The 27,630-nt window shown below is 52.0% G+C and overlaps 1 protein-coding gene across 3 annotated transcripts in view; it reads right to left on the bottom strand.

Moving 5' to 3' along the window:
- GRHL1 (grainyhead like transcription factor 1) overlaps positions 1-26,830 on the bottom strand; it is a 37,016-nt gene extending 10,186 nt beyond the window's left edge. For 2 of the 3 annotated variants that reach the window (XM_037048699.1, XM_037048701.1), the window contains exons 1-8: positions 26,811-26,830; positions 23,533-23,719; positions 20,821-20,891; positions 18,254-18,644; positions 17,115-17,191; positions 15,031-15,187; positions 14,738-14,849; positions 14,054-14,148 (exon numbers count right to left, since the gene is read on the bottom strand). In XM_037048699.1, coding sequence (XP_036904594.1) covers positions 14,054-14,148; positions 14,738-14,849; positions 15,031-15,187; positions 17,115-17,191; positions 18,254-18,644; positions 20,821-20,891; positions 23,533-23,719; positions 26,811-26,830 — 1,110 coding nt within the window. Of the gene's footprint in view, positions 1-14,053; positions 14,149-14,737; positions 14,850-15,030; positions 15,188-17,114; positions 17,192-18,253; positions 18,645-20,820; positions 20,892-23,532; positions 23,720-26,168; positions 26,346-26,810 lie in introns of those variants that run through there. The other variant, XM_037048702.1, reaches the window with a different exon arrangement.
- Between the last annotated feature and the right edge of the window lie 800 nt (positions 26,831-27,630).

Here is a 27,630-nt window from a genome sequence, read left to right as displayed (position 1 = left end):
AAACTCCTTTCAGTCACTGCAATGACAGCTTTCCAGGAAAACCGGGCGGCGGCTTTGAAATGCCATCAGCTTTGGCCTCCAGAACCGCACTGAGCACCCCGCAGCGGGTGAGCCGCCTTCCAGCAGCCCTGTGGACTGCTGGCCCACAGCGCAGGTTTTCTTTGCAGCTGCGTCCAAACTCTCTGGGAAACTGCCTGGATTCAGGTCTGTACCACCACTTAGGGCCACCGGCAGAGCCCAATGTCCGAATATTCTGGAATTTATGAAGTCAGTGAACGGCATTACTACAGGGTACCAGAGAGTCCTAGGCAAACCCTTGAATGGCGAGTAAATACACTGTGTCCCCTCAGTTTTCATGATTTTGGATTTTAACCTCTCCACACACGATCACACCACTTTAGTGCTCCCATTCAACTATTCAATTCTTTTTTTAAGATTTTATTTATTCTTGCAGAAAGGGGGAAGGAGGCAGAAAGAGAGGGAGAGGAACACCGATAGGTTGCCTCTTGCACAGGTCTCGACCCCAGGCTTGTGCCCTGACCAGGAATTGAACCAGCCACCTTTCGCTGTGCAGGAAGATGCCCAACACTGAGCCAGCCTGCCAGGGCTCAACTATTCGGCTTTAGAATTTATTTCTGGTGCGCGAGCACCACACAGTGGCTATCACTGGAATGACAGTTTTTAAACCAGGTTGGCACATTTCAAAGCCCTGAGATCTTCCTGTCTCGTGGCTGTGTCTCAGGGCTGTGTTCCTTTCTGTTCCCGGGGCCACAACCTCTCGGCCCTGACAACCAAGAGCAGATCCGCTGCAGCAGAGTGGGTGCCCTAGCTGAACCAAGACCCAGCTAGGGATCAGTTTAATTAGGTTAGAAAAGGGGGAAAACATAAGAGAAGGGAGTGTGAAGAGGGTAAGGAGATAAAAAATATATCATCACAAAGACAAAGAATGCTCCCTGGAAGGAATGCACAATGCTGACACAGTTTTTATTCTTGCTCCAGTCTATATACCGCTTCTAACTAGGACATGACTAAAACCTCGTAAAAGGCTGAGAACTTGTTCAAATCAGTGGATTTAAAATTCATTGCCTGTCTTGCCCCACCCACTCTCCACCCAGACTGTCTACTCCCCATTCCGGAAACACCCTTCGAAGGTGTGGTCCGTCCCGCGTCTCTGGCCACCTCCGCAGAATGTCCCCATCACCCTGGACTGGAGTCAGGGGGGCAAGAGCAGTGACCCCACTCACTGAGCCCCTGACGTGGCAGGGCCCGTGCTGGCAGGTCACCTGCAGGGTCTCATTCACATCACCGCAACCCTGAGAGACAGCACTATCCCTTCTTTTACACGGCAAGACGGAGACATTTTTTAAAAAATTATTTGATTTAATTATTTAGAGGGAAAGGGAGGAAGAAAGAGAGGGAGAGAAACACTGGTACGTGAGAGAAACACTGATGGGTTGCCTCTTGCACACACCCCAACCCAGGCATGTTCCCGGATGGGGAATTGAACTGGCAATCTTTCCTTTGTGGGGTGACATCCAACCCACTGAGCCCCATGAGTCAGGGCTAGATGGAGAGATTTTTTAAAACTGTCCTCAACGTAGAAAGCACAGGGGCCAGGATGCATGTCTGGGACTTCCCCCCTTACACCCTGCTACCTCTCTTTCCCAAATCAACTTTTTATGCTGATCTCCTGGCTCTTCTTCGCCACTGGAAGTGGGTGGCCATCTCTCCACTGCAGGCCTGCGTCTCCCTGACCAGCGGGAGACACTCAGCAGGCTGGGTCCACACTTTACGCAGTGTCCCCTGCTCGGTCCCGAGCACAGTGCCGGATCCAGGTGGCCCTGTTTGCCTGCTATGACTTTCCTTTCCATTTAACTCATTTTTTTAGTAAATAAGCAAATTGACTTATTTTTTAAATACTTAAATCTAGATACATGGGCAAAAAGCACACACAAGTTTCAAATCCATTATGAAAACTTGGTGCTTTTGCAGTCTATTTTTAAAGAATACTTCGTGTAAATCCAGAAACTGGAGTCAAGGAGACAGTCTATGGAAGAGACGAAAGAAAAACGGAAAGAAAGGCAGACAGGCAGGTGGACGGACAGACAGTAGTCCACGCCAACTGAGAACATGAAGCAACCAAACCACTATGTCTTTCTCCTGCAACCAATGGAAAAATTAAACTTTTCTCTGTCATTCTAAATCTCACGGCTCAGTTCCTAAGGCAAAAACAGCGGCCAGGGAGACTTAGACTTCAGCCTCCACAATTCCAGGAAGTCTTTGACTCAAAGCAATATTCCCTTTACAAGAGTTTCCAACCTGAAACCTAACATCCCCTCGCTTCCCAGTGTCAAGTTTCTGTACAAAACAGAAACCAGCAGGAGCCAAGTGCAAACCCCAAGCCTTCAGAGAGGCATCATGGTTACTTTGGCTCCAGAACTCAGAGATTGTTAAAGCCAAGTCCCAGTACACGGTTTCCTTTCTTTACGAGTTCAGATACTCTTACATGTGTTTATATGTATCCCATCAGAGTTTCTAATACATTTTTTACAGAGCCACAGCCCTATCAAACAAGAAGGTCCATTCAATCAGTAGGCGACACCTACTAAAGGAAATGCTTGGCCTCGCTGTTTGACGAGGCCACGCTGACCCCAAGAACTCATCGTTCATAACCCCGTGACTGCTGGGCCCGTCACACTCTGTTTCTGTCTGTGCCTTCAGTGACGTCTGCGGATGAGGGGCACGTGCGGTGAGGGTGTAAGGCGTCTCTCTGCTCGACAGTGCCAGGCTTGTTGGTGCCGCCCGTCCCCAATGAGGACGCAGACAAAGTTCAACCAGCCCACCGGGCCTGGGACATGGCCCTGAGTAACTAACACACGTTTCTAATACAGGAGGAGAGCGCAGAGAGAGTCGCGTGTAAATACTGCTGCGAGCACATTCAGTGCAGACACATAACACAGCTTTCGAGTGTTTATCTGGACTGGGAATTGGCTGACTCTTCCGGTGAAAGGGCCACAGGCGACCCCTCGATGCCGCAGCTGCAGTGCAAAGGCAGCTGGACGGTGAGCGAGCAGCTGGGTGTGGGGGCGTTTCCGTGGAGCCTACAGGCGGGCAGCTGGCCGGCCGGGCCAAGAGCAGCGGCTTGCTGACTTGGGCCAGCTAGACCGTTGTCCAAGTTCTTGGACAGCGACTTGTCCTTGTGTCATCCCGATGGGGTACACAGGCGGGTTTTTGCAATTCGGTGTTTCCACTATCCGCACAGGAGACTTCCTGAGAAGCCGGACACCCAGGGCGGACTCCTTGCCACCGCGTCCCTCACTTGGGAACCGCATCCACAGAGGGACGAGGGTGAGCTCCACGGGGAAGCTCGGGGCAAGCTCAGCATCTAGGAGTCTTTACTTAGGGAGGTGAAGGCCCTCAATCAGATGCACCCAAACAGACGGGAGGGCAAGTAAGGGGGTGCGAGGCACCCCTCTCTTGTGGGTCCCAGGGCAGTGTGAACACCTAGGACTGGTCCCACCCAACGGCAACCCCCAAGTGGGCAGTTCCACAGCCGAGCCACCCAGTCGGGGCAAGACAGCGTGCAGACCACCCGCGCCACGGAGAGAGACACTTTCCATAACATGTTTACAGAAAAACCCCAACACCCCCTAGGGAGGGCGGGAAAGAGGTAAAAAGTACGATGGATTGGTATACCTTCAACTCCTTGTCCATGGAACACATGTGTGCCCGTGCACACACACACACACACACACACACACACACACCACTACTTCTGAAGGTCGAGGGAAGGCCGCACGATACCAGACCTCTCCTCTCTAGAACGATGCTAAGAGCTTTAGGACTGTAAAAAAGACGACCTTGTCTGTTTTCATCCTTTCCTGCCACTGATTTTGAGGAAAAGTTTGATTTTATTCAAATAATTGTAATATAAATCTCAAAAGACCAGTAACTAATGCTCCTACCCCACATCCCTAGGAGAGGAAAACCACAGGAACCAACTGCCAGGCAGGGCGAGGAAGCTCGGCAGGGCACCCCACTCAGTGCTGGCGCACCTGCTGGGACAGCACCTCATTCCCGGGCGAGAGCTCAGGCACTCACAGCTTTTTAAAGGAATTCGTTTTGTTTTCAAGTCTTGGTTTGAAAACGAGAGGAAAACAATGAAAGATTTGCCTTATCCGAGGATGAACCTGTCCAGACTTTGGAGTCCCAATGCTCACTTGCATAGAACCAACAAGAAATAAGAGCTTGAACTAATTTGTAACGATTATTCCAGGAAGCACGGCGGCAGCCCCACAATGCTGTGCGCACAGCGCTGCTTTCTGCACACTTACTCCTCCAGGGAAAAAAGGAGGGGGAGAAGGACACAAGGAAGCAGTGTGTTCAAAACCCAGGCGGTTCCCTCGCCAGCCAGAGTAAAGGCAAACTGAGAACTAAGGTGACAGCCCCCACTCACCCCCCACCCACGAGCTGGGCGCAGTGGGGTGCAGCATGCTGGCCGCCTGCAGTCCGCTGTGTGGGCTTCAGCAAGTGGGCTTCGTTCGTGGGGAGAGACCATAAACGTGGTTTTCACCGTCTAATTCACAGAAGGCAAGCATCCGCAGAGCACTCGGAACTCATCGGTCCCAAGTTACTGAAACTGTGAGCAGCTGCGCAGAAGCCCAATGACAACACTAACAAGCTCACAATACCGGGTCCCTTTTCGTGGACCAGCACGCAGGCTGTCCCCTTTCCAACACTCATCACGACAGTCATTCTCCATTGCTCTTCACGTGTAAGAACCCAGACAGCAGTCTTAATTTCCCCCACTGAGACATTTAGATAGAATCTTACATGTTTAAAAAAACACACACACATTGCCCTGGCTGGCGTGGCTCAGTGGACTGAGCACAGGTCTATGAATCCAAGGGCCGCTAATTCGATTCCCAGTCAGGGCACATGCCTGGGTTGTAGGCCAGGTCCCCAGTAGGGGGTGCGTGGGAGACAACCACACATCGATGTTTCTCTCCCTCTCTTTCCCTCTCCCTTCCTCTCTCTAAAAAATAAAATAAATCTTTTTTAAAAAAGAAGCCCAAGGAGCTTCCCTGACCCTCCATTCCTCTGTGTTCCCTCCGCTGGCTGCACTTACCCCACTTGGCGTGGCAGTCCCCCCACCAAACCCTGAGTTTCCAAGAGCTTGGCCGCAGCTGACCATCTTCGCGTTTCCAGAGCCTCTCGGCACTGTGCCTGGCTGGTAAGAAACTCACGTCCACTGAATGACTGACCCCACACTCCTAAAACCCAGCCAAAGGAAACCGCGTGGCGCCATGAAACTCAAGCCACGTTTACTGCGTTCTCACAACGGACCTGACTCTTTGGCCCTCAGAACAATCTATGAAATTGGGACTGTTCTGACCCTACTTCCCAGATGAGGAAACCAAGGTCCAGGGGTTAGGGAACCCAGACTGTCTTGGTAGAGCCCGGTACACCAAGCAGCTCTCTGCAACACTGGGCGTCAGATATCTGAGTATTTGCCGAGCAACAATTAAATTGACTGCACACACTCCTTCGGTGATTTGGAAAAGCCTATGGGATGTGGAGGTGCACTGGCCCGCCCACGACTGCACGGAGAGACAGAAGGTGAGCTCCACAGCAGAGAGAAACCCCGAGAGAGAAACCCCGAGAGTGAGCTAGACGCGCTGTTCCAGGGCATCCCTTCACTTTCATGTTATAAAGCGTCATCTACAGCAAGCATCGTTCCACTATAGAAACTGCCGGTCCCTAACAGTTCTGCACTTCACCAAGTACGTCACCCGTGCGGCTGCAGCACCCTGCAGCAGGGGCAGGTGTGGGCATGGCCACGGCCTCCAGGCCCAAGGGGCCTCTGACCAGGTGCAGCTGTCTGCTGCACCCTAAGACGCCCAGGCCTCCACCAGGCCTCTGCAGATGGACTGTCCCAGCTGCCTCTTTCCCACTCACATTCACAACAGCCACTCAGTGGAGGGGGACAAAACGGAAAAGAAAAAGGTCCCGTCAGACAGACTTGGCAAAAACACTCTGCAGGTCCCATCTTTCAAAGAATCGTGTCGAACGCTCTCCCTTCCACAAAGCTGTCTCTCACTCCCTAAACTCGAAGTACCCCACTTCCCGGAAATCTGGGGAGCTCTTCCTGAGCCCCGCCCATGACCCGAGCCTCGTATGAAGAGGACACTCCTCTGAGGACCAGCTTCATGCTCGGATCAGTCTTCACCCTCTTGCAGAGCAGCTCACGGAATCGGCTGCTGGACGATGAACGACGTGCGGCGAAGGCAGACCCCTCCATGCAACATGACTGTTTAAGTTGCTTCTTCTGCGCGCGGCAGCAATGGACTAATTACCTTGCACAGAATTTCCATGAGGATGTTAGAAACGAGTTACATTGATGAATAATGGCAGGAAAATAAGCTCTGAGGGAAAATGGTGTTTTGCTCTTGCACACGTCAGGTTGTGCGCAGCAGACTTTTGGGAAGGCAGGTGTGTGCAGGGCGGAGATCCTGCCTGACAACCTGGATCGCCCTCACAGACTGCGGACTGTGCACTGTGATACATGACTGTCAACAACGCGAGGTCAGTAACACGGCTTATTCTCCCCAAATCCAATAACTCTGATTAAAGAGAATAACCGCCATCTTCCACTATGCCCGAGGTTACCACTACGAGGTTACAAACGTCGAGGCCAGTGGAGTGGGAAGCAGTCCACGTGAAAAGAGCCATCCCCAGCCCAAGTCCTGCCAGACGGTAACAGCCCGCGCACAGCACAATGAGCACATGGTCCTAATCAAGGCCCCTGCCCCCGACCCCGCCGAAACCGCAACCCTGCTCACGTTAGTTCCCACCAGCCCTGAAGTCCCCTACAGCTCCCTACGTGCCAGCCTGGTTAATTAATTAAGCCCCAGAAGGCACCAGAGGCTGAGCCAGCAGCACAGGAGGGTCCGGTTCCACTGCACGTCCCTCAGACGACCCTAGGGAGGTCACACTGGCCGCTGCTCAGAGGCCATGGGCAAATTGCACCCCCTCCCCCGAGGAAGCCACAGGGCTGGGCTGAAGGCCTTCAGGCGTGCACCTAGCGTTTGTGTTAGTTCTCAAACACCCGCGTGGCCATGAAGAGGTCAGAGGAAGAACGGCAAGGCAGCGGGGAGGGAGGAGCGAGACGGGAGGAGCAAAGCCCTGGCCTGAAACCGGCTCCCATCTGGGAGGGTGGTTCCCCGCAGAGAAAACAAGGACGGAGTCATCGCCCTTTCTGTTGCCACAGCCCGGTCTTCCTACCCCACCCACACACGGCTGGGTTTCTGCCCAGCCGGGATCAAGTGCCCACGGCGGGGGGAGCAGAGGCGGGGTGGGGTGGGGTAGGCAGTACCGACTGGCTGATTCTGCAGGTCCCGGCACGCTGCCATCCCCTGTCACATCCTATAAGCAGGACCTGGTGAACTTAAGGACACTTGGCAGAAACAGTGATTTGGCACCTGCTGTCCCAAATAAGTAGAATGTTTGTCCTGAAATGCGCAGACCTGGGTGCAGGTGTGAAACGAGGCAAACAACAGCCACATTCCAGCATCTGCAGGCGCAGAGTGGGACGGGCATGCATGCGGGTCACGGGGGGCGGCAGGGGGGGGGGGCAGCAGGCAGCGGACTTCCCCTCAAAGTTTCCAATCATACCCCCCACTCTAAAGAAGGCTAAATGAGTAACTAAAATCTTTTTAAAAGGCTAAGGAAAAAGTTCCCGAGGGGGTAACATGTGGAGAGGTCACCCACATTCTCACTAATGGGTCTGGAGGCCGACACGAAGCGGACAAGCCACAGGAGAGAGACTGAACGCCAGGGCCCCGCACGGCCCCGTGTCTCCATTCCAGGGGGTTCAGTCACCAGGGAGGGGTCGTCGGGTCAGAGCCAAAGCCCTTCCACTTAGTGGAACTGGGTGAGGCGGCAAGTTTGGAACGATACTTTAGATGGCACTCTAGGAGAAGGAGGGCCGAAGTGACAAGCTGTCAAAGGACAAAGTTCCACAGAGGAGCTCACAGTTTTTTGGCAGTGGCGGGGCGAAGGGTGGGAGACAGTGTGAGGAGGGAGGGAGGGAAGAAGGAAGGAGAGAGAAAGAAAGAGAAAAGAGAGGAAGGAAGACAGACAAACTCCAACAACCACACAAATCCTGGCTGGATGGATGTGGAGCTTCAAACCTGTTTCACGAGACGCAGGTTTCATGACTGAGGCACGGCTTTCTTCCGCTGCCAAGTGTCTCCCTCGTCCAATGAAAACCGCCGTGCACTTGGCCCTCACCCCCAGGCGTGTGCAGCGACGAATGCGCGCTATTGTTCCCTGCGGAGTCTGAGCCCCCCCCCCCTCGCCCGCCCCTCCGGGCCCCAGTGCATTTTATTTCACACCAGGGCGAGCTTGTCATTTAGACTCGAGCGTACACTCTAGGAAACGCTTTCAAGCCAGAGTCGAACAAACTTCGCTGAAAAAAACTGAAGAGTTTCAGGGAGAACCCTCTCTCCCAATCAGACCCACAACAGTGTTTGCAAAGCGAACTTTCCAACTGCCAAGTGAAGACTTTTTTCCTCACCAGCTAACGAAAGGCAGTCTCCACAAATTTCCCATCAAGAAAAACGCCTTGTCACCTCCAGTGCTGATCAAACTCCCTCCAGTGAGGAAACAGACTATCATTCTAGCACCAACATTTTTTTAATTTTACTTTGACAGGCAGGTATTTCTAAATTGCATGAAAGGCAACCCTGGGAGCGGCATGAATGCGGCTCCAGAAGCTTCCACAGCCCCCCTGAGGCTCCCTAAGGGGGGAGGGGCGGATGGAAGCCAGACGACCCCTGCTTGAGCCGCTCAGCCTCGTGTCTGCCTGGGCTCGAAGAGTCTCCCTCCGCTGGTTTAAAGGTGACGACGCTCCCAGACCTCGTCTGCTATTGAGGGCAGGGAGCGTACCCTTGTTTTAAATCTCCTGCCTACACTGAACTGCAACTGCAAGGAGGACATCTGACTCACTTCTCTCCCTCCTCCCTCCCGTCCACGCTGGAACCTCAAGTTGTGGAACAAACCAAACCTGTCCCTGCTCAATGCGACCACACACACGGCAACACCTTGTTTTAATGGTGCACTTGGCTGATGCTTCACTAGAATGGAATCCCGGCGGATGCAAGCAATGCGCTCGGTCCGAGCAAACTAAAGACTGCTCTCACAATGAAGTCCAGATATTATGGCAAAACAGGCCGGGATTAAACTCATAACTTGTGTCCCAAAAGCACAGACAGCAATTCTCCAGATCCAGTCACCAGGCTGTCACTGCCCTTGGACAGAAGGAACTCTGCACGCCCCCACCACCCGTCCCAGGGACTCTGTGCACTCTGCCACAGGAGACAAAAGGACAAATGCAACAGCGCTGCCGCCAGACACAGGACCCTCGTCATAGAGCATCTCCGTGCCCACGGTCGTAACTGTTTTTTCTCTGCAATACGGGCCCCTGAAGGACACTCTCTCTAAGCACCTGGCTCAGAGGGACAGCCCTGCAGGGTGCCGGGGGTCCTGCTCAGAGCTGACAGGGGAGTCAGGAAGAGGCACAGGAGGCTCCCTCGGCCAGGGCTGGCCCGTCTGTGACTGCCCCGTGTCCTCTCCACGGGCCAACCACCACACTGACGGCCAAAAACTAAGGGAGCCATGAAGACACAGATCGTGTGTTGAAACTCGCTCTGTCACCCCCAGAGAGATGATCTGCCACCAAGAAAAGGCGCAGCTGCACCTGCCTGAGACAGAGCCGAGGTGATGTGAATCGAAGTGCTTCCTTCGCAAGGGCTAGTGGAGACAGAGAAGCACGCAGGTTCCGCAGTTGCCCTGCAGGAGAAACGCGCAAATCTGCCGCTTCTTTTCGGCCACAGAGGCACAAGGCAAAGAAGCAAACCGAGACGCCACACTTAGGCTCTCCGGGCGCGCTCCAGCAGGAGCGTGGTGTGGGGCTGCCAGGTGCTCTCTGTCTCTGCTGTCCGTGTCACAGATGACCTCCGCCAGCACGGGGATTCAGAGGTCACCTCTGGCAGCAACGTGCTAGGCCTTTTGTACCCCTGGGGTCACTACCTCTCTAAAAGGCTCGCTCAGTGCTCTCGGAGGGCACGGGGACTCAGGGCGGACCAAAGAAACGCCGACCCGACACACTCCTGCACGCGACAGGCGCCCTTTCCTACCAGCGCTGCCTGGGACGAAGGGCTCCCTCAGGCTTGGGCGTCTGCACCGCTGTTTCCCGGTTTATAATTTCCACTCCTCTGTAGTGAAACATCACTCACCCGACAACCAAGAAAAATCATGTCCCAATAGTGAAAGTGCCCTTCGACAGCGGGCGTTTCACCAGCGAGTCCACGATGCGACTCTGCTGATGAGACCCCTTATGCGCTGAGACAGGCTCCCCTGTCGGGAACGCTCCATGCGTTTCGAGGTCCAGCCCGATTCTTGCACCCACAGGTGGCCTCATCCTGACGCACCCTTCCTCAGAGCCCAGGGCTTTCTGGGACTCCTGCACAGGGAGCATGGCCTTGCCAGGTGTGAACACAGGCAAGGTTCCTTGCCACAGTGCCCAGCACAAAACAGGCATTCAAGAGCTCATTCTCTCTTGGGAACTGCTTTTCCTCTATTTATTTTAGATCTCGAGGCTTTGAGAGGCCCTCACTTCCTATCACTAACCAGATCTCAATGTCGTTGTAAACTCTCAGACTTACAATCCAAGCAAGACCTGAAACCCCAGGCTGAGACGGGCAGCGTATCCAGAACTGCGCCCTGGGTTTTGGCTCCCCAAATGAGCAGAACACATAATCCCAATTATGAGCTATTTGTCTCCGCAAATAATTGTGTTATGTTTAGGATCCCAGGCTCGCCCATGGAAGCCTACATAACACACCTGCAATGCACCCGAAGACAGCACTAGTGTGCTAGCCGGGACCCCCCACAAGGCAGTGGATAGGGCAGGCCTGCAGGTATTTGCCCGGTAGAGTCAGGAATCCCTGCAATAGGGGCAGGTGCGCCGCTGGCTCTGCAGAGACCTTCAGAGTCCCAGCGTGCGTTCACCTTCCTCCCACCTCCTGGACGCGCCCCCCATTTCTTAGTCCTCTCTCCCCAGAGGCACCTCTGCCCTCCTGGCTTACAGATTCTCAGGGCCGGCGCCGGAGCACCAAACTGCAACGTTTCAGAGGGAACCACCTCTTCTGCCCAGACCACCTCAAGCAGCTCATCGCGGCTCCACGTCAGGAGGGGGCGATGTGGTTAAGTCAACCCACAGTGAAACGCCGGACTGCGACTTGCCCAGGGGTTCCAGACTCTTCCAAGGAAGCCGAGTACCCAAGCAACCCAGCTTCGTGTGGGGCACAGAAAAACGAATCGAGCAGCCCTGCGCCTGGGGTCTGTGTCTGAACAGCTCTGCCTTTCCAAGTGACGTCCTTCTCTGCCATCACTGTGAAAACTAACGGTTTCTTACAAGTTTCATTACTTCCTCAAGTTCCATGGTGACGGCGAGTATACGATTAGCCAAAGGACGCGTCCAGGCACAGTGTAAGGTGACTCTGGCCTTGACAGCGTTTTCTCCAGACTGGAACATAAGCTGATCCAACGTGTCCTCGAAATATAGTGTCACCGCCAAAGGGCGCAGAAGCTATGGGAGGGTTCAGAGGTCATCACCGGGCCAGAATTCTGGGTTCCTCATCCTGGGTCGCCAAAAGGGTCTACCAGTTATCTTTAAAAAAAAGTATGAGGCGGAGGAGGGAATGCCTGGTATCTCCCATAAACCCTCATGTTTGTGGAGAGTGAGCTGGGAGAATCCACAGACACATCCTACTCCGAACGAGAAGGTGGATACTTTCAGGAACAGGAGCAAAAAAAGTCTGCCCAGGGCCCCGCACGTACAGTGTGCACCCAGTGGCCTGATGGCCCCCATTTCGCGCAGTGTGAAAGCGGCAAGCATCAGCCTGGCCAGAGAAAGCAAACATCCAGACCCTCAGTCCCAACACACTTGAAACGGGGGCCGGACGCCAGCTTCTGAAGGCAGAGCCTCACTCAGAATGGGCACAGCCCCCTCCCCCAGCAGGACGGCACCGACAGGTCAGGTCAGCCCGGGGTCTGGAAGGGGAAATGAAACCGAGTTTACCTACAGCAATTGGCGATGCTATTAAGGCTACTCCAGACACGCCTCTAACAACATTTCCCTTCCACGCGAATACGCTGAAGGCCGCACACTAACACCAGCCATTATCCCCACCTGTCATCTTGGCTTTCGTTCCTCCCGCCCGGTGACACATCAAACAAACAAAGGGCCCTGCCAATGTGCTGGGCACTGCTGCCAAGTCCTCCACGCACCCTGACAAGTGTTTATTGGCCTTGACGACACAGAGGGAGCTGGCCACTGCTGCCTCTCAACTTTTCTAGGGGCACAAAGGGAGAAAAGCAAGCCCATGAACCCCAGGGCTGGCTCAAGGTCATCAGTCTGTCAGAAGAGTGAACTCAGGACTTCCTTGGTCTCACTCACCGCCCCCACAGCCTCTCAAGTGGCCCCTAACGGCTGCATTTCCCTGGTGTTCCCTAAGAACAGAAGCACCTGGGGGGCACGGGGCCAGTTCTTCCTAAAGGCTGTCGGTAGCCAGCACACCGAGTCCTACGTGACATTTAACTTCAAAACCACTGCAGCGACGACGACATGAAATGAAGTTTGCTTTTCCTCCTAGAAGCTCCCCTGTAGTGAATGCACTGTTTAATCACGCACCCAGCTCAGGACTGAGTGGCCTGGGACATCTGCCCAGGATCCAGGTGGTCAGCAAGGGCAGTGCCTTCAGCTTCCTCACAGACGGGTGGACCCCAGTACTGCACCCTTCAGTCCCACAGACACACGTCTGCCTCAGACATGACGGCCACCGGAGGAAGAGAAGGCAGCTGTAGTTAAACTTGATACAGTTCTCAAGAATCCAGCTATGTAATTGGATCCCAGGCAATGGGAAAAAATTCTGTAGTAGTTAGCATCTAATACAGTGTATTTAAACTAATGAACCCTGGCTGGTGTGGCTCAGGGGACTGAGCACAAGTCTGTGACAACCAAAGGGTCTCCAGTTTGATCCCCGGTCGGGGCACCTGCCTGCATTGCCAGGTCCCCAGTAGGGGGCGCATGACAGGCAACCACCCACTGATGTCTCTCTTCCCATCCCCCCCAACTAAAATCTTAAACAAAAAAGAAATAAATACCTGAACTCTAATCATTTAGTGAAGAGAGTAATTCTACTAAAAGGGAGAGGGAGAAATGAGCTAAGAATATGCTTAATTTTTCTTAATAGGTACTAAAGATTCTAATTACCCAACTGACCACCTGAATCAGACACAGTTCTTCACTCGTAGAAGTCTGTGGTGGAAGAATCTCAAGCATGCTGTCTTCAAAGTTAACAACGTGAAACAGACCACAGCCTATGGTACTCCTATTTAAGGGCCTTTCTGAGACAGCCCCAACAGCTACGGGCACTGTTCCAACAACCCGCACGGCAGGCCCAAAGGAGGCAGGAGACGGGCATTCCGTCCACTCCCAAGGGGGAGCCTGACCCCAGGCCACACAGCGAGTGGGCGCAGGCTCCGCCCCCCGCTTGTGGCTCCACGCGGATTGCTCGCTTACTGCACCTCACATGCTAAGTAAAGTGTGTGGACAGAAACGGTCTTTTCTGGAGGAAGGAGAGGACAGAAGGGGGAGAAGGACAGTTTCATGACATCTGGGAAAATGCTACACTTTCAGAAAACGTGAAGTACTGGAAAGAGAGAAAGTAAAAAACCCAGCTGGCACTGACAAGTGGGAAGAAAGCACAGGGCTGAGGAACAGTAGCTATTTCTTCTCCCAAAGTCCTGTCCCTTCACACACGCCACGATGTACGGCTCTACCCCACCTTCTGGGCCACGCCCTTTCTCCCTGTTCCTGGGCAAAGAAATGAAGACACGCAGAACCGTACAACCCAGCAGCTGCCGGCTCCCCAGGCGCCTCCCACCGCTCACAAAGGGCGGGTAGCATGGGGACCTCGTTACTTACCTTTGCTTCATCGTTAATGTCCCAAGTGAAGGAAATGGCATTGTAAGCGATCTCCTCGATGTTGCTGATGGTGTTGAAGCTTTCTTTATAGTCGGCTACAGGGGTGACAAAGAAAAAGCATTAGAGATTTCTCACTCCAACACGAGACCACAGCAGTTCACAGTAGGATTATCACCAGTGGGTAACTCAAATTAACATTCTGTTGGGTGGGAAGGAGTTTAAAAAGGAAAGAAAAAGAACTTTCATAATAGAAGCAAGCCCAGGTACATTTAATTTTTCCTCATTATGCCAAAATCAGGATATTTGGGTCTACAGAGGGTCAAACAATTGGACTGAGGCCACAAACTAGTCCAGAGAGCCAAGCGTACAAATCGATTCTTTCAATTCCCTTGAAAAGAGAACACGAACATTCCAAGAGGGAAAGAAAAGGAGCGACACTCAGATGAAGGGCCACCTGATGACACAGATGACAGTTTTATGCGGGGACAATACATCCAGGACCGGACACCTGTCCCTCTGAGGGAAGTAGTATCGGGAGCACTGACTCCTGGAGACCAAGGACAGTGTTTGGAGAGGATCAGCAGCTGGCGTAAGAATGCAAGTGCTTACGGCAGGAAGCTGATCGCTGCCAAAAATAATCGGATTTAGAGAAGGGGAACGCGGCCATTCGCTCGGGCTCCTCACCAATGTCAATGCATCTTTGTTTGGCCGTGTGCTGCCGCGAGTGCCAATACTTCCAGTGCCTCAGCTGGTCCTCCCTGCTCTTGTCTTCCGCGAACACCACCATGATCACACTCTGTGGAGGAGAGTGCGTCACAACACAGACAACGTGGGCGAGCACCTTTCGGAGGGCTGCGCAGTGTCGGACTTCACAGGGAGGGCTTAAAACTGCCCCGAGATCATTGAGGCCGGCCTCAGACCTGGAGCTGGTGAGCCCCGACGGCGTCCCCCAGGGCAGCGCAGACGGCAGGACTCACCCGCACTTTGCTGATGGGGTGGTGGACCCCCTCGCTGCTGCTCACTTCCTTCAGCGTGACCGGGTAGAACTGGCCTTTGTTCAGGTATGTCATCGTGCTGTCTCCCGGCTTCTGGCGAAGCGACTTTGAGGCTTCCAGCGTATATTCGAAGTTGTTCCTGAAGAACAAAAAAATTCCCAGACATGTAACCGGCCCCCTCGGAAGCTTCCTGGGTGGCCTAGCTCGGCCTCGCCGTGCTCGAGTGTGGACTTAGGACAAGAGCAGGCTGCCAGGAAACCTCCAGCTGACCGCTGGCTACTGCTGCCGTGATAAATATAATCTGAGCAACACACAACTCTCCAACCTCACAGAGGTGGGACAATTAAGTCCGGAGGCAGGGGCATCACAGATAGGACACTAATGAGTGGAAGGAAGTCTCTCGGATGCACAGCCAGTCTGGCGTTTACCCAGCAAGGGCTGCAAACGGGTGGTTGGCAGCCCCCCGATTAGATTCGACAGAGTCCCCAGAGCACTTTTTGGTTGTTTTTGCCCGTGATTTAAATGGCTTTAGAGGACATTGCCAAACTCTCTACATTCCCTACCACCTAAGGGCACTATCCCTATAGCCCCCTGAAGTGGTTTAATCACGAGGGGTTGGGAAACTTTTTATAAATAAGTGGATTCCTGTAAATAAAATGGAAACTGTACTGGAGGCCAGCCTCGCCCTTTGGTCATGTGCGTCCACCGCCGCGGCGGTGCCGCAGCCGCAGAGCCGGGCAGGTGCAACAGAAGCTGTGGAGCCCCCGGGGCGGCAGCCCGAGCCATCTGACCGGCCCCACCCTGGTCAGACCCTGAAGGCATCCACCCCGGCCCACACCCTAAAGGCATTTGGGTTTGTGACCTGCGTACCTTGAGGCAGATCTCTAAGGGAAGTCTTGATTCCCATAAAAGCCTCCACTTTCAAATAAGTTTTTTTTACCTCAAAATATACACACATAAAAAATGCATAAAGCAAAATTATAAAATGAAATCTTAAACTCTTTCCAGGTGTTTTTATACTGTATTTTGCCGTGCATAATAGACGTTCACATTTTTGGCCCAAACTTTCAGGAAAAAAATCTTCTGTTTTAATTTTTTACTTGTAGATACTTCTTTTTGTATTATAAAGGAATTTTAGCATTTGTTTTCTAACATATTGTGGAACAAGAAATTCTATGTAACAAATAATTACAAAACACAAGAACAGACACAAAGTACAAAAAATTTTCTTTCTTTTTGGCCTCATGTCTAATTTTTCTTCTGAAATGTAAAGCTCTTCTGAGTTAAAAGTACAGCTGACAGAAAAATATTGTGTTCGTTTCAGGTACAGGACATCGTGAGCCTTCACACTTACAGACTTCACGCAGTGATCACCATGAAAGTACGTGACATTATTAACATTCTTCATGCTGTACTTTATATCCCCGTGACTTAGCTGTATGTTTGAGGTACAAGAGATTTCATGCACGGGTGACAAATCAGTACTACTCACGTGAATCCGCATCCTCACTTTTCCCCTCAAAACTTTGGGCAAAAACCTGCGCATTATACACGGCAAAGTATGGTATGTTCATGATTAATTTGGTAACGTTTCATACTCCCAGTGTGAGATTCCATTTTGTGAGATTTAAAAGAAGCTATCAGGTCGGAAAAACACTGACTTTGTTCATTTTCTTATTAGTGAGGCTAACGGGAAAACAAAGGCCTTTATCAACCCGATGTTACTCCTAAATGCTTCCAGAATTACACACTTTTGGAAACAGACTTTGGGGACCTCAGAGATCTAACTTAATGCCACCATCTCTTCTTTTAGGTCCCATCGTACGACCATCACCTAAAGAGAAACCAAAAGAAAGAAAAGGCCCGACACCAGGAATGAGGGAAATGAGAAACACCGCACAGAGCCCGAGGGGGCGGCAAGGAGAGGCCCCGCAGCGCAGCAGGCACTGCGAGACACCGGTGAGAGCCCGCTAGCGCCACCGCGGATTTTCCAGCATCCAGTTAGCAAAAGAGAACGGAGTCATTAAAGCCGAGAGGTAAAAATCAAATTAAAAGGCAACTATTACCCAGAAACACTGTCAAAAACATAGTCCTCTGAATTCATGCCAGGCATCCGCAGACTGAGGTCCGAGGGGAAGAAAACCTGAAATATCAACGTAAGGAGCCACAGCTAGTTAACTGGTCATCAGCTGTGCTGCGGGCCGACGTCAGGCACAGCAGCAAGTCCGTGGCTTACAGCCACCGACTCCTCTTTTGTCACTCACTTGCAAATACAAATTTTAACTCTATGAAAACAAAAAAAAATTAAAAAGAAAGAAAAAGAGCTATTGTGCATACCACTCAGGTGAACTAGAACAGTCTGCGTGAGCACCCCCAAAAGGCGCCAAGTCCCTTCCCCTCTTTCCCACACACCCTGACTCTGTCCAGTCCTAGAATCTGCAACCAGACTCTCCCAACTTTGGGTCGGCACCATCACTGCACCAAGTTCAGACAGGGAACCAAGTCCACACACGGGGATGGGTGCACTTGCCCGGGAGAAGTGGCTTCTCTACTGCTGACCCCGTAAGCGGAGGGATACTCCCCTGCCTCTGCCCCATCCTTCAACAGCTTCGAACATCTTCGGGGTCTAACTTGGACCTGAGCGAGGTGTTCCTCACCACAAAACCCTCAGGAGCACTTGCTAAATTTGTAAACTTAGCAAATGGTCATTTGTAAATTGGTCATTTGTAAATTGCACGCCACACACTTGAGAGAGACCCACCTGCCTCCCTTGATGGTTCTGCCAACCAAGAAACACCAAGCACATAAACACAGGGCCCACCATGTGAGATCAGGGCCAGTGCCCTGAGCTTGTTCAGGTCCAGCACAGGAGCCGAAAACAGACTACGTGGAAGGATCTGTTGCTGCCGGAAAACTATGTACAGGGCTCTTTCTCCTTCTCCAGCAAAACACTTAGCTGAAATCATTAACTGTTAACTCAGCTGCTGGTAAGATTAGCCATGTGCCCTTGATGATAATGTCTGGTTTTATAGGTTTAGCTTACAACTTATACCCATGGGCCTTTTCTCTATAAAAAAAATCCCACTTTTGTTCCTAATCCATTCATTTCAGGCTGAGTTTCAGGCTTACATAACAGGGACGAGGTGGAACCCGACACTTAGACAAACACACAGTCATCTGAGGAAGACGCTGTTGTTTCCTGTACCTCCTGCACGCCCTCCTTGAAGGTCTCTGAGAAGGTGGAGTCTGGAGTTCGCCTCTGCGCGTTTGGGGGTTGAGCGCCAGAGCTGAAGTGGTCGGCAGAAAGGTTGCGGTCAAAAACCAGCACGCGCTCGGCAGGCTCTGGATGGTACACAGCCGGGGGGATCCCCACGGCAAAGCCATGGGGCTGCGTTTCTGTTTTGATGGAGTGAGTAGGCATCGTCGCTATGGAGACGGTGACTGTTGTATCAGGGACTGTTAGGTGGCCTCTCTTATCGATGCCCAGCTGGTTGCCATGGGGAAGGACAATGTTAAACGGCACGTTTTTCAGCACCTGCACCCTGTTTTCTCCAGCGGAAACGAGGGGCTGCTCAGTCACATGTGGCATGCTGTTTCTTTAAGAGAAAGAAATAAAACTCTTTCAATGCTGACACAGTTCTTTGACAATTTCTTTTTAGTCCTCACCTGGGGATGTGCCCATTGCTTTTATGGGGAGAGGAAGGGAAGGTGGGGGGGGAGAGAGAGAGAGAGAAACATCCATGTGAGGGAAACATCGATCAGTTGCCTCCTGTATATGCCCCAAGCAGGTGCCAATCTCACAGCCTAGGCATGTGCCCTGACTAGGAATTGAACCCACAAACTTTGGGTACATGGGACAATGCTCCAAACAACTAAACCACCCAGCCAGGGTGGGCAATTTTTATGCTCCTAATGGCACCGGGCTGTTGGGTCCTGCACAGTGACTACAATACAAGTAGCAGAAACTAGACACAGACGCCAGGGAACAAGGCGGCGGCTCCACAGCCACAGGTCGATAAAATCCAAAAGCATTAAGTGAGATTTCATTTGAACACCGAGACCTGGGAGCTCTCCTCTGATACTCTTCATTCTCAACAATTCTAACAACACTCCCAAATCTCACTAGAACCCTGAAGCTACCAACACGGCTAGTCGGGTCAGTCCAGACAGGCGGCTTCTACACGGCCCCTGAAGTCAGGCTCCTCTGGTTCAAATTCTGGGTGACCTTGAGCAAGTCATTCACCTCATAGCAATGGCACACTCTTCTATGAGATGGGGACAATAATGGTGTCTGTCCCCAGAAGGTTCTGATGAGGATGAAAGAGTTGGCACCGACATAAATGTGTGCAACAACCCCGGGCACACAGGGCTCAGGCCACGTGAGCCGTTCCTAGTACTTCTGCCTGTTTGGCCTTCGCTTTTGCCGAACGGAAACCTGTGACTACGTTGTGCCAGCAGGCACAGCTGCGTAAAGTTACTTTGCTCTAATAAATATCCCGGGCGATGTGAGATGACGTCTAGTCTAGAGTAAAATTAATAAAATTTCAAAGCTACCTCAAATCATACAGGCTGATACTTTTAAGAAAAAAAGCAATTTGGCAACTTAGTACATTTCAGCACTGACCAAAACGTCAAACGGTTTAAAGTCACACCCAGGAATGTTTCCTAAGGGAAGAGAAAAAGGGAAAAACTACCCAGAAAATGGATCACTGAAGCTCTGTGAAAATAAAAAAACACTGTGCAGCCTTCATTTGAAGTATAGCTGGTTCCAGGGCAGCACGTGAGACCTTGACCTCCAGCTCATGTCGTCATTTGGCTCGAAGAAATGCTTACCAACGGCTTAAAGCAAATCATAGGAAATAAAACAAAATACTCCAGCAAAGATAAATTTAGGAAATCAGTGTAAAAGTTGAAGAAGACAGAAGAGTGGACTGAACAAGAGGAATTACGCTGGTAGCTGCTGAAGCCAGTAACGGCCCGTGGGGCTTTATGTTATTCCCCTGCTTTGCTGTGTTTGAAATGTCCATAATAAAAAGAAGAAAATAAAAGCCGTAAGCCTTTTGCCAAAGGGTGATTATGAAGATTAAAACAGCAACACGAACATACTTAGGAGGCACATTAAGTAGGAGAAGGCTTACTGCCAAGCCCTCCCCAGGCAGGCGAGCACAGCCTCGTGATGTGCAGACCCAGCGTGAGCCCCCGAGGGCACGCGGTCAGGGTGGCGGGGTTCTGGGCGACCCTTCATCCCTTGGCGACCTTTCATTCCTTTGTTACTGACGGAACGCAAGGCAACTATGAAGGTATATTTTAAACCTTTTTTTAAGCCTCAATTAATTTTTTGAAAGTTTCAACCTGAAATATTCAAAAACTAACTTCAACAGGAATTTGTACAACAGTTGAATATACTGTATTTACTCGGTATTTCTGAATGGACCCCCCACTGCCTTAAGCCACACCCTCCTTAACAGAACATCAAAGACGAATAAGCTTGATGTTATTACTCAAAACACCCCTTTCGAGGAGGAGAAAGTTCATGCTTTGTTTTGTAGAAATGGCAACTGCGTCTAAAGGGACCGGTGGCACCTTCTCAGAGCCATAGAATCACGATGAGTAAGGGGCAGATCAGTAAAAAATCTGAATTTAGATATCCGGAGCCCACCCAACTCACCCCTCTCTTCCATGTGCACTTCCTCATTGAACAAACTCCTGTCGTATTTTCGGACAGCTGGCATTTTTCAAGAGAACAGTTTCATGCTCGACACTGAACTTTACCTTTTGCTGTGGTCTGCCTCCGGGTGCTCCACATCGGCCTTTGCTGCGGACGACCTCCTCTCCCTGGGGACCTGAGACAGTAACACACATGACAATAATTTAACCCTTACGCAGGGATACAGCCTGTCCCTTCCGGTCCATTCAGGCCTTCGTATCATCTGCTAAATGCCTCCAAACACCGGGCTCTGGGGACAGGGTGAATGAGACAGCGTCTGCCCTGCAGAGCCCACAGGCTGGTCACCAGGTGGCAATGGAAAAACCAGCTACTCCTCAACTGAACAGAGTCAGAGCCTCGCACACTTTCTGTCCCCGGAGGCTGGGTTTCATCTCTTAAGGGAAATACCCGTGGCCCGGCTCTACCCACTCGTCTGCACAAGGCAACGGACCAGGAGCTCCTGAAAACACACCGGGGCTCTCTCCACCTCCTCGCTGCTCTTCTCGGCCACCCCTCCTCTCAGAACGAATGCACAGTCGCAAGGATTGGCCACGTGAACAGCGCATTCCCGAGACCCAGATGCTGGTTTCAGGGATCTATTTCTCCAGATACTGGGGAATTCGTATGGTCGATGATGCAAAGGACAAATCGCATTCAGGCTGCTCTAACCCTTCTTGGACTCTGCTCTCTCTGCAAGGGAGGTGAAGGCAGGCGGACGCCGCGGGGTGTGCTGCAGACCTCCACCCAGCGGAGGCTACTCCCAGCCCGCTCTCCAAAGCCGCCTCGGGGTGGGAGACTGGTTTTTAACATGTGTGTAGGAATCCCATTCCCATCTTCTTATTTTACCCGTAAAGAAGGAAAAAGTATTGTTTCATGTATGAACAATGTGCTTTTAAAGCTTCACTGAAGCTGTTATGTGAAAATGACTAATGGTCGCCCCTAAAAACCTGAAACACTTAAAACCTGGGCATTTAAAAACAACAAACAAACAAATAAGCAAAGCCCCTGTGCCTGTCAAAAGCAGCTTGACATCGAGAACTGCTGAGACTGTCTCCCTTAATGAATAGACACAAAAATCTATCTCCTCCTATGACGTAAAACACCCCCAGAAGCCTGCTGGAAACACGCACAGAGCCACCGCAGTCGGGGTTGTTACGTCACCTTCCTGGCACTGACCATGCAGGTCCTCACCCCACTCTCCAAAGTTTCAGTTACAAATACGCAACTTCAAACTTCATAATTGATACTTAGGAACGTAGGGTTTTTATACTGAGTTAATAAAACGAGCCATAAAGAGAACAGATTATATAATAAGTTCCACTTCAAAGGACCCTTAGCGGCTGCGCTTCCCAGACAAGGGTCTCCTCCAGCATCATTAGTTAGCACACAAGTTTCCATCCACATTCAGAGAGAAAAGATACTGACCCCCGTCTCCGAAATACGAGCTGACCACACGACCTCCTATCAGAAAATAGTTGGGCCTTTTGTTTAGGTCCCGTCCTAACTATCTTCTTTCCTTTTTTCCCTTCTCTATTTCTTGTATTCAGGAAAGAACATGGGGCCAGAACGGAACACAAAGTGGGCAGTTGGGTGGCCTAGGACTCGGTGGCGTCAAACTCATTTTCATGGGGGCCACATCAGCCTCGCGGTTGCCTTCAAAGGGCCCAATGTAACTACCCTTAACTGCTAAGGAGTTGAAATTACACTCAGCCCTTTAGGCAATCTCCAGGCTGATGTGGCTCCCCCCTCGCACCGCCCCCCCAGATGAAAATGAGTTTGACATTCCTGATCTAGGTGACAGTATTAAGGAGTTAACTGTCCTTTACTTTAAGTTTTCTGTAGATGTGGGAGTTTTAAAAACAAAAAGATGACAAAATAAACTGGAATACGGAGCCGTCCTTCCGTATCGCCCCGTCAGAACAAGGAGCTGCCACAGTGCGTCCAGCAGGCAAAGTGCAGCCCACAGCAGACGCGCGGCACGGCCGAGGCGGTGACTTGTGCACAGACCAGACCAGGCCGGGGATCCGGGCAGCAACACGCACTCGCTGTGCGGCCTGAGAACTGAGCCTTTCCCATCGGCAAGCGAGAGGAACCACCACGGACTCCGCAGGGACTCTGGAGGCACTGGAAGTGGTGCGCACACTGTGACCGGCCCGGCGCAGCATGGGCAGTTGGGGAGTGGGAGTGACGATGACACGAGTCAGCGGTGTCGAGTCCATGGACACCATGTAAAACTCCAGGCAGGGGACAGACTATATTTAATTAAGATTCATCTAGATCTCTAGAAATAGGCAGCAAAATGTATCCTGCTGTCAGAACTAGGAAGTCCATGACTGAAAAATAAGGTTGGTTCGTTTTTCATGAGTCCTACAGTCAAATCAAAGCAAAGGCTCTACGATACTGTTTAGGGAAAAGGCCATCATCACTCTGACTATACAGGGACGAACCACTGCACCCTGATGGCACTGGGGACCACCTTCGGGGAAATGTTCGGTCTCCACGGCACACAGTGACCGGCTTCTTTCATGGGCGCGTCACCTTCCACCTGGAGCCAAAGCAGCTGGCTACTCCACACGTCTCAGAAACAACCCTTTGATTCTGTGATCGTAGATTTTTCAGCTTTGAACCGTAGTAATTCAAAGCACTCATTAAACTATTACAGTCACTACAGAAGCAACATGCATTACCCTCTCCCAGCAAATTACTGTTTTCCGTGCGGTCCAATCAAGTGCAGGGGCGGGGGGGCGGGCCTGCGTCGGCCGAGCAGGCAGACCTACCTTGTAGTAGTCGTAGAGCAGGCCCAGCGCGGCCGCGCTGTCCTCGTCCCCGTTGATGCTCATCATCGCCTTGGTGGCCGCGGTGAGGGGGTTTTCCAGGAAGGACTTCCAGGCTTCATCCTCACTCGTGTAGGAGCGCCGCTGCGGGTAGAGCGCTTCGTTCTGCAGAACCAACACTGGCCGCTTGCTTCAGAGAAAAGAGCAACACTTATGTTGGGCTTTTTTACCGCAAGGCATCATAAGCTAATTTTTAAAGCACCGATTCACGATTCTGCAATAAAACTGCCCACTGTTTCCCCAACGACCCTATGAGGTAAATTAAGACAAGGCCAGAAGATGGCCCCCCTAACGGCAGGCCAGGGGTCACCCAGTGAGACATAAGCAACTGAGGCCACCAGAGAACCTGCAGTTCCACTACACAGGGAACCCAGGACATGTTATTTGGCAGGGGGAAAAGGAAACAAAAAGACAACGCTCTAAGAGAACTGGGCCATCCAAATACTTCACAGACGCAAACACGAGGACAAAGTGAGGCGAAGCAGCACGTGCGGTCTCTTCAGCCACATGCAGTCAGGACAGGGTCCTCTTAGAGGCCACTGCTCTGTCTTCATGCTGCTACATGTCACTTCCCCCTTCCTGCTCCTGCTGCTGCTGGCCTCCAGCGCCCTCCTGCCTGCACACGGGGCAGAGGAGGAGGGGGCGGAGAGAAAAGGGCTGGTTCATTTACCCCTCCAGGGTATGTGAGAAAGTTAGAATATTCTACCGATTACCAGCAGATTGAGCATGGAATGTGGCCACAGGGGGACTGTAAATCAATGAGGACGCGGGCAGAGGAGGCAGCTGTTTATCTTAGAGATAAATACTTAAGAATCTACGACAATAAATGAAGACACTGGATAAAAGGATTTGTAAGAAAATAGGAGGGGGGGAATCTGTTTTTAAAAACCTTTACCAGCTTTCCATGCTGAGCAACAACTGGTTCATTTTAACACTGTACTTTGGTGGGAAAAATCCAGAAAAATCACCACGGATGTTAGTAAACTCTTATGGAAGATTTGATTCAAAAGATTAAAGCAAACACTACTGATTCCAAAACTTGAAATGTACACAGTCTCAACAACTGTTCAGTTGGTTCTACTTAATAAGTCAATATAAAGAAAAAAGTGGAACACCAACTCCAGTAAAGTGAAGCAGTATTTTTTTTAAGGAAAAAAATGGAAATGTTCAGAACTACTCTGACTTATCAGAGTAGTCAGAGCAAATTTAAGGATCGGTTCTCATTGCAACACACAAATGAAATATGTAAACTGCCTACAGGTGAACCTACCTACTCTAAAAGTGAATGTAGAAAGACTGATTATCTTTTCAAGTAATCAGCAAAGGTTAGGGTTTGGCAGTCACCCAGGCCCTTTAAAAACAGATATAGATTTTTAAAAATGGAGAGCGTCTTTGAAGAAGGGGCTTGGGGAACCCAACAACCTCATGTATCCTCAGCCAAAACTAAGTCTCAGTTCAAAGCCAGCGCTCCTCAGCTGTAGGCATGAAGTGTTAGGAGCTTGTATTTGGTAGAAAAAAAAGTCTTGAGGTGGTGTGCTATTTTAACACAAAACAAACATCGTGGGTTGTTCAAAAGAGGCAGTTTGTCTAGAAATGAAAACTATTTGCACAAGTCTCGAATCAAAAAAGTCCATCGAGATATACCAAGGGATCCTCCCAGCGCCCCCAGCAGCAGAGCCCAACAGCAAGGAGCCGGTGGCAGGCACCTGGGGTGATTTGTTGGTGCTGAGCTGTTATTAATAGTGTAATAGCTACTTGCACAAGATTATGACAGCACTTGGCTCATTCGATTCCCATAATGCTCGTTTTTGACTTCCCTGCTCCCACGCCTAGCCCAAATCCGTCAAAGCAACAGAAAATAAAATTTTTTTTTGCAAATCGTTCAGTTAGTGATCACCCTAAAGGTGTCTTTCAATTTCCCGAGTGTGCCTAAGACCAAACTTTTAGCTTTGGAAAGTTGCCTTATCTAAACTGCACGTTTGAGAAATAAACTCGAAACCAGCTGCCTTTGTCTACTTCCTCATGTGACAGGCTGCTGCTAGTCCCTGAAGGCGCATCACTGCCTTGGGGGACTCTTAGACCATTCCTCAGCGATCTCTCCAAGACTTCCGGAAGACTTTATTCCACGAGGTAATTCAGCTGCATGTTCTACAACGGAAGATGAATCTATTTGAGAAATTCTGTACATAACATCTAACCTACTCAACCAGAGAAAGAGCACAGCAACAAAAGGATCCCAGGCAAAGAACTCTAAAAATGGGAGGGGACCTGCCCGCCCTGGGCTCACGGTCCAAACTCATTTAGTTTGCAATCTACTTTTCAAAAAATGCATTTTTAGTGATTGAACAATTTTACATTTACAGGAAAGTTGCCAAGAAAATAGAGAGCTACCCCTCGCCCAGTGTTCCCTAATGTTTTTAACGTCTTACGTCACCACCTTACATTTATCAAAATGTTTCTTTCATCACAAACTCCAAAAGGCACACTATTAATCCAGTACTTTCAAGAGTATCACCCCGATTTCGAAGTTTCATCCTCCGGATATTCTGAGCGTGTTTAATTACAGTAGGTGTAATTACCATCAATGATGCAAGTGGCAAAGGAACTCCTACAGCGAGTTTCTCACTCACACAGCCAGCCAGGGAAAGAAAATGCCAGGACCCCGCAGCACTTCAACTTTTGCCTGGATTTCTGCTTTCGGAAGTTCTCCTGGGCGGCCCCGTGACGCGGCCGCGCGCCGAGAGGTACCCGGGGACCTCTACCTGTCCGGCAGCACAGCGCGTCGCAGGGAGCTCCGGAGTTCCACCGAGCAAAGGAACCGACGGCTCCCGGTGGGAGCACCGGGGAGAGGGGCAGTCCGCGAGTAGATCCGCAGCCCTCGAGGGGCGCCCGAATCCCGTTCCGTGCACCAGGACCACCAGGGAGGAGAGAGAAGGGCGCGCCCAGGAGGTGGTCCCCTGGACGAGGACGCTGAGGCGGGGGAGGGGGACTCTATGCAGAGTCCAGTTGCCAAAGCAAGAGTCCCCCCCCCCCGGGGCCTTCGGTAGAACAAAGGCGGGGGGAGCGCAGAGGGGCAGAGAAGAGAGCAGACCACAGGACGCGCGACCCCTGCTCGTGCCGCATCGCGCCCGCCCGCCCCCGCTCCGCTCGGCCTCCCGGCAGGTGCGGCGGCCGGCCGCCCGGGCGGCCCGGCCGGACTCGCTCGCCGGCGCCCCACTCACTTGTCGTACTCCTGTGTCATCGCGCTCGTTCGCCGCTGCCGGGCCGCAAAACTGGACTTTCGGGTTGGGACAGTACACCCGATCCGGGGGGAGGCGGCGGCGTCGGCGGCAGGTCCGGAGCGGCGGCCCCGACGGGTTGGGTTCGCTTTTCTCGCTCTGAGCCGGTCCGCGCGGGCTGCGTTCACTGGGCGCCTGTGCTCCGCCGCCCATTGGCTGGCGAAGCGCCGGCTCGGGGCGGGGCCTCGGGGCAGGGGGGCAGGCAGCGCCTCCTGATTGGCCGGTGCGCGGGGTACCGGGACCGGGGCGACAGTACCGAATGGCGGGGCGGGGATAGTATCCGCGTCGGTGTGGCGCGCCCCGCGCCGGTGGCCTCCTTTGCGCAGCCGACTGGTGTGGTCACGATGCTCCCGGCCCCCACCTGGCGCCCCTAGGCGGGCCGCCGGGCACCCACGCGAGGGCGGCTGGGCGCTGTGTCTCTGCTCCGCGTTGCCGTCGCGCCCTCCGCCGCCCACCTGCGGAATGGGTCGTGCTTTGGCGCCGCCTTCCCGGGCGCTGGGCGCTCTCCTTTCGCCGCCGCCCACCCATGCCTTCCGCTGGCTGCCCGGCGTTGGAGACTCCCCACCCGCAATTGCTGCCCTTCAGGCGGCTTCCCTTCTGAAGTCTCTAAAGCGCCCCGACCTCCTCCAGTCCCCTCTCAGGCCGCATGCACTTAGGAGGCCTCTAGCTTTCCCCCTTAGCCTTAGAACTCCCATCTGGGCTTCAACTACCCTAAAGTCTAAACCTCCCCAACAGCGCTCCAGCCTCAGGCTCAGCCTCTCCT

This window comes from Sturnira hondurensis, unplaced genomic scaffold (assembly GCF_014824575.4).
Source record: "Sturnira hondurensis isolate 20B ecotype Veracruz unplaced genomic scaffold, ASM1482457v3 Scaffold0006413, whole genome shotgun sequence".
Classification (NCBI taxonomy): domain Eukaryota; kingdom Metazoa; phylum Chordata; class Mammalia; order Chiroptera; family Phyllostomidae; genus Sturnira; species Sturnira hondurensis.
This window is presented reverse-complemented; position numbering and strand designations above follow the sequence as displayed.